This window comes from Cygnus atratus, chromosome 6, assembly GCF_013377495.2.
Source record: "Cygnus atratus isolate AKBS03 ecotype Queensland, Australia chromosome 6, CAtr_DNAZoo_HiC_assembly, whole genome shotgun sequence".
Taxonomy (NCBI): domain Eukaryota; kingdom Metazoa; phylum Chordata; class Aves; order Anseriformes; family Anatidae; genus Cygnus; species Cygnus atratus.
The window spans coordinates 12,081,360-12,093,422 of record NC_066367.1 but is presented as its reverse complement, the minus strand read 5'-3'; the positions used below and the strand labels follow the sequence as shown (position 1 = coordinate 12,093,422).

At 43.9% G+C, this 12,063-nt stretch overlaps 2 protein-coding genes across 6 annotated transcripts in view; both read right to left on the bottom strand.

The window, feature by feature from the left end:
- The window catches only part of DIP2A (disco interacting protein 2 homolog A), a 121,590-nt gene extending 120,430 nt beyond the window's left edge, over window positions 1-1,160 (bottom strand). For 2 of the 3 annotated variants that reach the window (XR_007708440.1, XM_050711382.1), the window contains exon 1: window positions 945-1,137. Coding sequence is in view for 2 of the 3 variants with exons in the window: in XM_050711382.1 (XP_050567339.1) it covers window positions 945-1,041 (97 nt within the window). In the remaining variant the exon portion in view is untranslated. Of the gene's footprint in view, window positions 1-944 lie in introns of all 3 variants that reach the window. The other variant, XM_035570655.2, reaches the window with a different exon arrangement.
- Window positions 1,161-7,963: 6,803 nt separating this feature from the next.
- The window catches only part of PCNT (pericentrin), a 102,880-nt gene continuing 98,780 nt past the window's right edge, over window positions 7,964-12,063 (bottom strand). For all 3 annotated transcript variants that reach the window (XM_035570633.2, XM_035570641.2, XM_050711578.1), the window contains 2 exons: window positions 11,071-11,198; window positions 7,964-8,350 (listed from right to left, as the gene is read on the bottom strand). In XM_035570633.2, coding sequence (XP_035426526.1) covers window positions 8,307-8,350; window positions 11,071-11,198 — 172 coding nt within the window. In that variant the 3' untranslated portion in view covers window positions 7,964-8,306. The remainder of the gene's footprint in view (window positions 8,351-11,070; window positions 11,199-12,063) is intronic.

The following is a 12,063-nucleotide window of genomic DNA, read 5'->3' as shown; positions in this document are numbered from 1 at the left end:
GTGCTGTCTTGGTCTCCTTCTGCCCTGCCTGCTCTGCTGCACCCAGAGCTTGCCTGTCCATGTGGCCAGCCAGGCCATGGCAGGCAACTAATACACAAAAAAACCAAACCAAACAAACAAAACAGCACAACAACAACACAAAACAAACAAACAAAAGCAATCCAAGAACACAAATGTAATTGCCACAGGGCCATAGGAGCATCATCATCATCATCATCAAACATGAGCGGAGATAGCAGGAGGAAACCGTGCCTTTGGGGACAGCAAACAGACAGAAAGGCTTAACTACAGCATCAGGAATGAAACCTTGGTCTGCCACCCCATCTCTGTGAAATCAGGCCAGGAAAGGAATGTAACCTCATTCCCTTATTGGTCCTTGAGACAGTAAAAACATAAAAACATTCTGAATCGTAGCTAAAGGGTTAAGACCTTAGCTACTACTAAGAAATGGGACACCCAAAAAAAAAAAAAGGCTGATATTTTCAGAGAACCCAGCCACACAACAAGCAAACAGAGACTGCAAGAGAAAGACACTAACAGGACTCAACACCGCCTTCTGGAACTCAAATGACTGTTTAAAAAGAAACTCGGCTGCCCTCTGACCTGAGCCGAGCAGAAGACATTTCAGCCCGAGTCCGCATTCACCTGAGAAGCCGCTCAGGGCTGGCTGAAACGACACGCTCGGGAACGAAGCCCCCCTGCGGCCCACCCCGCCCGGCCGCGTCCCGCAGCAGCAGTCCGGCAGCCGCCCGGCGAGAGCCGCAGCGCGGCGAGAGGCGGCGCAACGCGGCCAGGCCGCGGCCTCGCAGCCCCCCAGGCGTCCCCCGGCATCCCCGCGGGCTGCAGCCGCAGCGGAAGCGAGCGGCCGCCCTCCTGCCGCAGCAGAGGCACCGCGCCCCGGCCCGGCCCGGGGAGAAGAGCCCCCCCCCCGGCCCCGCTCTCACCTTCCGACAGCTCCAGCTCCAGCTCCGCCAGGCTCTCGCGCACCTCGGGTGGCAGCGGCACCGCGTCCAGGGAGCAGCCCCCCCGCTCCGCCGCCATGGCGCGGGCCCCGCCGCAGCCGCCGCCCAGCACGGCCCCAGGCGGGAGGACGGGGAGCGGCCGCGGCCGCAACGCGCGGAAGCGACGGGCGGGGAGCGGGAGGAAGCGCCGCGCCGCACCGGCCCGGCCCCCGCGCACCGCGCAGCCGCCGCCGCAGCCCCGGGCGCCTGCCCCCTGGCGGCGCAGGCAAGGCGAGGACCCGCGGTGGCGGTGGGCCCGGAGCAGGGGCTTCAGGCGGAGCCTGCGCCCTCCGGTAGCGACGCCCGCGGAAGGGCCTCACACGCGAGGCAGTGGCAGTGCAACCCCCCTGACCCTTCGAAGTAGGCATTTTCTCTGCACCTTCTCCTCCTTGAGTGGTGTTGCAGCAGAACATGTCTCTTCCACCACAGCTGGTATCCCTATGGGCCCTCCCTCTTCAGCAGGAAGGAAAATGACAGAGGATGAAGAGTCTCTGTTTATTCTGAATACAGGACAACTCACTAGTGAGGTGCATGTGTGACAGGTGTAAGGAATCGTAGAATCATAGAATATCCCAAGTTGGAAGTCCATCAAGTCCAACTCCTGGCACCACACAGGTCTACCCAAAAATTCAGACCATATGACTAAGAGCACAGTACAAACACTTCTTAAACTCCAACAGGCTTGGTGCTGTGACTGCGTCCCTGGGGAGCCTCTTTCAGAGCGCAACCACCCTTTCAGTGAAGAACCTCTTCCTGATACCCATCCTGAACCGCCTCTGTCACAGCCTGACACCATTCCCTCAGGTCCTATCACTGGTCACTAAAGAGAACAGATCGACGCCTGCGCCTCCACTCCCCCTCGTGGGGAAGCTGTAGGCCGTGATGAGGTCTCCCCTCAGCCTGCACTTTTCCAGCCTCCTCTTTTCCTCTTTTCTGGGCATGTGGTGCCCAGAACTGCACACAGTACTCGAGGTGAGGCCGCATCAGCGCAGAGTAGAGCAGGACAATCACTTCCCTCAACCGACTAGCAATGCCGTGCTTGATGCACCCCAGGATACGGTTGGCCCTCCTGGCTGCCAGGGCACACTGCTGGCTCATATTCAACTTCCTGTCAACCACAACCCCCAGATCCCTCTCTGCGGGGCTGCTCTCCAGCGTCTCGTCCTGCAGTCTATATGTATAGCCAGGGTTGCCCCATCCCAGGTGCAGGACCCAGCACTTGCTCTTATTAAACTTCATTTGGTTGGTGATCGCCCAGCTCTCCAATCTGTCCAGATCTCCCTGCAAGGCCTTTCCACCCTCAACAGAGTCAACAACTCCTCCAAGTTTAGTATCATCAGCAAATTTGCTCAAAACACCTTCTAGTCCTACATCCAAATCATTTATGAAAACACTGAAAAGAACTGTCCCTAAAATGGAGCCTTGGGGGACCCCACTGGTGACCATCCACCAGCCTGATGTAACCCATTTACCACAACCCTTTGAGCCCTACCTGTCAGCCAACTGTTCACCCATCGTGTGATGTTTTTTGGTGTGATGTTTCGTCACATATTTAAAAAAGCCCTTTTTATTGTCTCCCATAGACCTGGCCAGCTTCAACTCTAGTTGGGCTTTGGCCGCACAAAATTTTCTCCCTACAAATGCGAACATCATCCCTGTAGTCCTTCCATGTTGCCTGACCCTGCTTCCAGCAGCCATACACTTTCTTTTTATGCCTAAGATCCAGAAGATCCCTCCCTGGTCAACAAAGCCGGCCTACTGCCCCGCCTGATTGACTTCCGATATTTTGGAATTCAGATATTTGGAAGCTGGAGAATGATGAATCAACAGTTTGGATTAATAATATTATTCTTTACCCTGACCTTGATGCAATCCCGTTTGGTTCATAGCCAAAAAGTCACAAAATGGCCATGGTCCCAAGCCCATGTTAAATACACTGGATTATGGGAACACATGCCATCAGGGAAAACTTAAACTTCACTACTGTGGTTGTGCATGGAGCTGAGGTGTTTCACCATGACATCTAACCTTGCATTGTCACGGTATAGAGCAATCACTGGAACATCTCAAAACAAAAAGGAAATAAATCTCTCTACTTTAGTTTTACATGGATACAAAATATTTTCAAAAGATGAATGGAGTTGGAATGATTCTCTAAGAATGGCTGAACTTCAAGTCACTTCTGGCCAGACAATACAAATCAGTTGCCGAATAACTAACGGATCTACTTACAATAGGCCGACTGAAATTAAGATAATTTATGCTGATTCTACCAGACCACAGACTTATAGTACTGATTGTAGCAAAATAACTGAACCAAATTCTGATTGCTGGCAGAATTTTACTTCCACCAAGCCTATAATTGTGTACTGTCTTTGGGGTTACAGAGGCACAGAATTACTATTTGAATTTATGATCAATACAGCAACATCTTCATTGACTGCAAAGGATAAGAAGCCTCTGCCCCTGCAGATATTTGAAAATGTACCAACTCGGCCTCCCATTAGTCTAACTCCTTCCATCTTCAACACAGGTCTTTACCTAGTTAAAAATATGGGACAACAACAAGTTCTCTTTAACCCTAGCTGGTCTCTAAAGGGTAGAGCTAGCGCTACACTTTAATATCTACGTTCTCTGAAACAATCTCGGTGCATGCCACAGGATACAACTGGGTTACTGGGAACAGGATTAGGTGCATTAAATAGCATTGATGCTGAGGTCCTAATGAGTAGAATAACTGCTACTACACACAACCTAAGGAAATTGGAATGACCAATAAAATCATCCTTATTGGCCTTAGGAGCAAGTCAATGGCTTCTATCAGACATTTTACCCCATTGGGAACAAATTGAAGAAAAGGATCATCAATTAATTGTAAATGCCCTTGGAAAAACCCAAGGCAATACGTCCCTTGCCTTGAGCTGCATCCAAGTGCAGTTTTGGATACAGTCTGTAGCAGCAGCTATTATTAGAGAGGGAGAAAGAGGAACTTTACCCACTGAAATTCAAGAATTGATTTGAGATAATGCTTCAGAATTTGAAAAGGAGTTTCAAGCATGGTGGCAGTTAGTCAACTTTACCTATTATGCAGAAAGTGATAAAATTATTGCCTTTATACTTACCATAAGCAATGCATATACATGTATATCCAAACATTGCATTAGGACTCAGTCATAATGGAACTATACTTTATCCTAAAGAGCGTAAAGTATGGGCCCATCAAAAGGGAGGAAAGTGGCAAACAATGGATGTGAATGCATGTATTGTGCATGGACAAAAAGGCTTCATCTGTGAGAGTAACATACTCGAAGCCCAAGACATTCATCTTGACACTGAACAAAGTATTTGCTACTTTGAGATACATCCTAATGAGACCCTTGAAACTGTACTTGTATATATTGGGAAAGGTTGTGTTTGCATGGTTGTGTTTCCATTGTGATGCTATAGTCATAGATAATGCTATTGTAGATACCAGTAATCATTCTAAAGTTTGTGTTTGTAATTTTACCAAAATTCCAGGATGTGACTTTAGTTACTCAGCTCCGTCACCTCTTATCAGCTTATTGCGTCCAATTATATCTTGCTTCATGATCTGCTGCCTACTCCAATTGGAATGAACCTTACCTTGATGAAGAAATTACTGTTACATGAAGACTTAAAGCAGCTGATGAAACAAGGTCGAGAAAATGGGTGAAAGACTCTGATTACTGTCCATCATGATATTGAAGTACACTGAGTGATGGAAAGAGTAAAGAGAGATGAAAAACACCATTGGTGGGACACTTTGGATAGTCACCAACTGCCACAGGAATCTTCAACAAAATTCTTCACCCTGTTGTCGTTTTGTTAATACTCATTGTATTATGCTTTATGATAACAATTAGTTTGTATGTTTAACTCTGAATCATGATGAAACGTTTAGTATCGCTACATAATATACTTGATGAATCTCGTTCCAAGATAGTATGTGATATACCTGACACATTCCAAATGTTGTGAAGCTTGAGTGACTATAGTCACGGGGTGGATTATGTGGTGTAATTGCCTAAAGTAACTAGGAAATAAAACTAATATTCATATTATAAAGTAAATGTATAGCATTGAAGAGGCTTTCAGGGAAGAGCGTAGCTGCATTACCTGAGCGTTCCCTAGGCTTCCAACTTTAGATGCTATCGCACTAGGGGAACCTGGTGTGCTGACTCTAAGGAGCATAGAGTGGAGTGGAGACACAGTGGCTAAGCTCTGTGACCAGGTGGGGACTCGATTGTTCTTGTGCACACCGAGACCGATTAGCTGCACTTTTGCTACCCTGAGCCAACAACCTGTCATGTTTTTGACAACATGCTGTACTCTAGGGAACTTTTGCTCATTATAATACCAAAACACACCTCCATCCCAAAAGCTGCCCACCTCCAAGGTGCGACCACCCATCACTGAGCACGCGCTCTGAATTTCTTGGAGCCTACACCTTTAAACAAAGACAGGAAAACTTTCCACCAATCATAACCAAGATATGCCTGACTAGTCACTGAAGCTCCACCTAAAAGATAAAAAAATAATACAAATTGGCCTAAGAGAGAGAGAGAGGATGGTAGGGAGGCTACTATTGTCAGGGGAGATACCATCATGAGGACATCCTGACTTCTGAGATCAGTCGATGGGCTGAGCCTCTCTTCCCGCCCCCCCCCCCCCCCCCCCCCCCCCCCCCCATTAGGATGCCTTTGGGTGAGATATGAACACTTGGTTTTACTGGGTGTCTCTGTGGAAACTTAGAAACCTCTATAGTCTTTGTGCCTTTTAACGCGTTAATAGCCAGGCTGTGTTCCTGTGTATTTCATGCATGCCAGCTTGCTTTTGCAGACAGTAATTATCGCCGGTAATTCAAAGAACCTGTGTACCTCTTGCTGTAATAAATTGCATTGTTCCTAGCCATGATAGTTCTCATTGAACGTGACTAGAGTGCGGGCGTGTTACATTGTTGGTGAATCTGTGAGCGTGACAGTTCAGTACCCTGAACCCGACCAGACCCATATTGGTTAATATGTTATTAGCGAATCTGTGACCGTGATAGTTCAGTACCCTGAATCTGGCCCGTAATGGTTAATCACCTACACCCCCTTAATGCGACAGGTTCACATACAAGCGTGAAATCACGAGTCTTATTTAGTGTCAGTCTTGAATGCTGGTCTAGAAATGGACAGACATTATTTATAATGGAAGATACACGAATGCTGTGTAGGACAAAAAGGACACCAACAGCATTCAGAGGTGTGCAGTTTGACAGAATTCTAAATCTAGCACTAGAATCAGATTTTAAAAAAATAATAAGTTACTGATCCAGCATAAATTTACTTTGTCAATTTGAATGGGTTTAGAACTTTACAGAAGTTAACTCCTTCTTGGCAAGCTTTTATACCAAATTAGGTACTGGTTTTGTTCATTAAATCTCTTAAATTTATGCCAAATCAGGTGTAATAGGTTCTCCAGTAGCAGTCATAGGATAATAGTCAGTAATTTGCACATTGCACAAACTGGATCACATGCACACACTGACCCTAACCCAGGTATAGGACAATGTACAGGTCCATTACCAGGGATAGTAGAAGACTGAGTCAGCCTTTGCAGCAACGTGGGTGGGATCCTACAATATGCAGAACTTTTATTTCCTCTTCCATGCAAAGTTACCTAGTACCTCTAGCTCAAGTGACAGGACATTTCTTACCTGTTATCACAATACTGATGAGAAGCCCAAAGCTCATTTCCAAAGCTAGCTAGCTTGTTTGCTATTATTATTTTTTTCCAATGCAACCTTCAGCCAGCCTAGTAAAAGCTCTCAAAGTTTATAGAATTAGCACAGTGCTAGCTCACTATTAGTGACAGCAGGCACTGGGGAAGCTCTTACTGAACATCAAGAAGGCAGTGCATTACTAATTTCTTGAAGAATAGCCAGGATGTCATACTGTGTTGTCTCTAACAGAAGTTCTTAAAGGGCTGGCGCAAAGCTCAGCTGTGGTCTGCAGAGCACCATGTGGCTCCTGTTTGCACATTTGCCTCTGGAACCAGCAGCCTGGCAAGGGGCAAAGGAAGAACTGAAATGTTCTCTACTCCACCTACAGCAGGCCTGTGGGAAATAGCACCTAGGTGCGGAATGACTCACAGGAGATTCATCACTAAGTCACAACATTGCCCAAGGGCAGCTATGCTTTCTCAGGGCTGAAGGCATGAGCCTGCAGAGTGTCTCGCTTTGCTCCTGTGACCCAGAAATACAGCATTGGATGCTCCCACCAGAAAAATCACAAAAATACCCAGATTTGTCAGGGACAACAGTTTGTTGAGTCAGGCTACAATCAACAGACAGAAACAACTGTTGAGGAGCCAAGAGTAGCAGGGGCAGTCCAGCACCTCCAAAACTCTTGTCAGGAGCGTTATCTTCCTGCTCCAAAGGTTGGTACCAGACCTCCACATCCATACTGCCAAGTGGCACAGAAACTTCTGGCATGAATTCAGTAATACTGATTATCCAGGAACACCAAATATATCATGAGTGTAGTCATGGTGTTAAAGTTCCTAGGAAAAGTCCTAAGAACAATATCAGAGTTTCCATGTGGAAGCACCTCTGTAGCTGTTGATTTAAGGATATTAGCAAGACTAGGATTTGAAAGCAAGGTTAGACTTTTTTTGTTACTTGTATTAGAACAAGCTCAATCACAGAAGAATTCAGGGAGTAGTGGCTTGACACTGAACTGGAATATCATGAGAGACTGAGGGAAATAAAAAAAAAAAAAAAAAGCAAATCCTAAATTCACAGAAGGCTACATGCATCTTTGAGATTTGGGAGGGTTTTTTTTTTTTAGATATTCTGTTAGTCAATGATCTTACAGAAATATTAAAACCCAAGTAATTTTAACAGAAAAAAAAAGTAAAGATTTGTAAGGTGGAAACATAACCATACACTGTAAGAATTCACTAATAAAATGCCATTTTAATAACTTTTTTTTAAACAAAGAATCCAGCTATACACTATAGAAAAATAAACAGACAACTGACAATAGTGATGCCAGCACACTTCAGCTGTTAACTTAGTATTAATTCCATATGACAACGTAAAACATTGTTCTTAGCGAAAAGTAATTTCCTCTTAAAAGTACTAAAATATAATAAAAAGTCATATAAAAATCTGATGCAAAAGCACTGCCCTTTATTCATTTGCACAAGAGATGACAAGTGCTTCCATTTGCTAGGGAATAACTCAGAAGGAACCAGTAACTAGGAGGTTTCGCGGTTCAGATTTCAGAAGCATTTGGATCACTTTTTCATGTTTCTCTGTCGAGGTGGGCCTGGAACTTTTCCTAAATATAAATAAAACAAATCAATATTAGAAAACTGCTTGTGTTATGAACCAACAGGATGCAGTTAGCAGCATGTTATTTCCTCAATGTGCTTCACATGAGCTACACTGAAAGCAATTACCATTTTCACAAGCCACCTAGGAACAATACAAAACAAGACTTGAAAGCTTACAATCCTGACAAAGCAAACATTCACACATTAAGAAAAATGCTCAATCACGGGTATACACACAGCAACAGAATTGCTTAGTTCAACCCAACCCGTCTTGCGATGATTCAATGTGCATTCTGTTGCTGGACCAAGTATTGTGATTGAGTAGATGTTGTAAAGTTCATTAGCACCTAGGAACTCATTTTGCTCAAAGCGCTGTTCTAAATCACTGCATCATTCTGTAACTCCTTGCAATGTCATTCTGGTAACATGAAAATTTCAAAAATGGTATGCACTGTGCTCTAAATTGTGTTCCAGTAAAGTACTTCACACTTAGCATAACACAAAATAGTCTGTGAAATACTATCAGGTTTCAATTCTAACATTTGGTTATCTGCATCTGCCATAAACGATTACAGTATTCAGGAGAAGGAAAAAAAAGCAATCATGTTAAGGGTTCTAGGAAAAGTCCTGCTGAGAACAATGTCCAAGTTTCCACATGGAAGTGTCATTGTAGCTGTTGGTTTTAGAGATATAAGCAAGACTAGGAGCTGTAAGCAAAGTTAGACTTTTAACTTTATTTTTTTTTTAACTTGTATTAGATCAAGCCAGAGAGAAAAACAAGCAACGTTCTGGACTTTCACCAGAGCTATTGTCCAGCTATACCAGGCTCCTATGAACTTCAAAGCCAGCATTTCTCTCTTTCTAGAGAGAAAATCATGTGATTTTCAAGTTTAAATTTTCAAGGTGAACACTAAAAATGTACTATGACTGCAACATGTAAAAGAATTTGCCTCAAAGTTAACTTTAAAAATTATTTTCCAAATGCATAAACCAGTACTACTCACAATTACCGATACCTTCCATAATTTGTGGGGAACTGAATGAGAATACAGTATCTCTACAATGTAGATTAAATGTTCAGACTGAACATTGAATTGAGGAACCACTGAAGTAGATGTGTTTTGAATGAGTATCTGCAGTAACTGCAGGGCCAAGAGTCACTATTTAATACCGTGATCAGCAATTGAATGCCTACTCCTTCTCCCATAAAATCACCTCAGAGATGATCTGCTGGTAAAGACCAAAGAAGTGGTCAGCAATAAGAATACAAGTGACTGCCACAGAAGTCAGTCTGCAGGTTCACTGAAGTATTTTTTTCCTCATCTCAGGTCAACCAACATAAAACCACACATCTTTGGGCATAAGCTGAAGGACAGTTATAAAATGAAAGACTGCCTGGGAAACAGCAGTTGACAATGGTTATGCTCAGTGAAAGAAACATATAGGTGCCGTCACCTAGAAAACAGTGACCGTAGTGACCCAAGATTGACTTTCTGAATTAAACAACTGATCCTGGGAATGAGCAGCCAGAAGCAATACAGGGAAGGAAGGAGCAATAGCAGATGAAGGGGTAACAGTTGGACAAAAACATTAATAACATTATCTGACTTGATGGTCCACAGATGTTGAGACCAGGAAACTCAGTAACATAAACCTGGATGGGTAAAGCAAGTTTTGGGGAATATGCTCCAAAGACCCTAGAGGAATATCTGCCAGCAGGTCCTTCTAACTGCATAGAGTCAGTGGAGTCACGCAGCAGGAGGCACTGGAGCCTTGTACTGCTCCCTGGTAAGGGGATGATTTGGACCATGGTAAGCATGATCTCATTCTTGTCAGTGACTTAAGCTAGCATGGGCGCCCTCTCCCCCAGCCACCTGCTGGGATTGGTGTGCAGAAGCATGATCTTTCCTGGAGCAGCCATGGGATGGACTGTGTGAGCCACTCCTGTGTTTGTGCATACTGTAAATATTATGCTGCTGTTTTAATAGGTGTTTCATTTAGAATTACTGCTTCACTAACTTCACTATACTTTTATAACTTCTTGTTAATAAGTACTTGAATTAAGCAGACTTGTCTTTTTCCTGACAATCACAGCCACATTGCTTGCAATCCAGAAATACTAATACACCAGAAACAGTTTAGATCTAAGTCCCAAAAATAAGAAAACAATGGAGCACACATCTAATCATATCTTTCCATCATATTTTCTCCCCATTTTACTTTGAGGAGGGGGAGTGGTTGAGGTGTTAGCTACATAGAGTAATACCTCTACAGTGACAAATGAGGGAAATATGATAGTTCATGCTACAGAGGCAGCCCTATTCAACTATTACCTTTAAGTCAGAGAATCATTGTAAGTTAACTCCATACACTTCATTTAAAATACACAACTTGCTAACTTAGACTTTTTGATAACAGGAGGGGAAAAAAATTGCATGGAAATTATTCACCTTTATCTCTGAAGAATTTCACTGAAGTTATTCTGAGAAATGCCACACTTGGACTAATTTTAGATATGATTCACAAAAAGGTTTAGTTTCAGAGACTTATTTCTTTCTATCCCCCCCCAAATTATTCATTAAAATGATGAATGATGCTCTTTACATTCTTTAAGTATTATAGGCAGAGTATAATATAGGCAGAGTCCTTAAGTATTGTAGGAAGACCCTTGTTAAAAGAAACCCAGACTGCTTGCAGTTCTAAGAGGTAGCATGGTTCCTCTTACCTAGTTGCACACCTCCTAGTCTTTGCTGGATAACCTCCAAGCGATGGATATATTCTGTTAGTGATCGTTCAGGATCCTGAATAGGCACAAATGACTTTTCTGAAGCTGAACTTGTGGATGGAGTCAATCTTAAAAAGGAAAACAAAGAATTTTGTTCTTATTGCATGCTGTCCTGGTTTCATCTGGGATTGAGTTAATTTCCCTTCTAGTAGCCGGTAGGGTGCTGTGTTTGGGATTTAGGATGAGAATAATATTGATACCATGCTGATGTTTTAGTTGCTCCAGAGAAGTGCTTACACTAAGCCAAGGACTTTTCAGCTTCTCACACTGTCCTGCTAGTGGGCAGACTGGGGGTGCAGCAGGAGCTGGGAAGGGACAGACCCAGGACAGCTGACCCAAACTGGCCAAAGGGGTATTCCATACCATCTGATGTCATGCTGAACAATATGGGGGAGCTGGCCAGGGTGGGGGGGCTGGCTGCTCGCAGATAGGCTGGGCATCGGTCAGCAGGTGGCGAGCAATTGCATTGTGCATCACTTGTGTCGTACACACTATTATTAGTAGTACTATTATCATTATTGTTGTTATTTTCCTTTCTTTCCTGTCCTAATAAACTGTCTTTATCTCAAACCACAGGCTTTCATTTCTTTCTGATTCTCTCCCCCGTCCCAGAGAGGGAGGGGGGAGGGTGAGCAAATGGCTGTGTGATGCTTAGCTGCTGGCTGGGTTAAACCACAACACACGCTCTAATTTAATTAATTTATTCATACAGACAGTATTTCAATACAAATAATACAAAGCAAACTAGAAAATCAGTAAACACCACCATCACCAAAACCTCACATATACCTGGATTGAAAACAAAATAGGCTAGGCAGCTTTGTATACAAGGGATTCAAAAAAATGCTTTGGTAAGAACTGGAATACCAACAACTCTCACTCTCCTGATATGCAACCAGAAGTCCCTCAGGTAAGAAAGCTGCAGTCAGATGT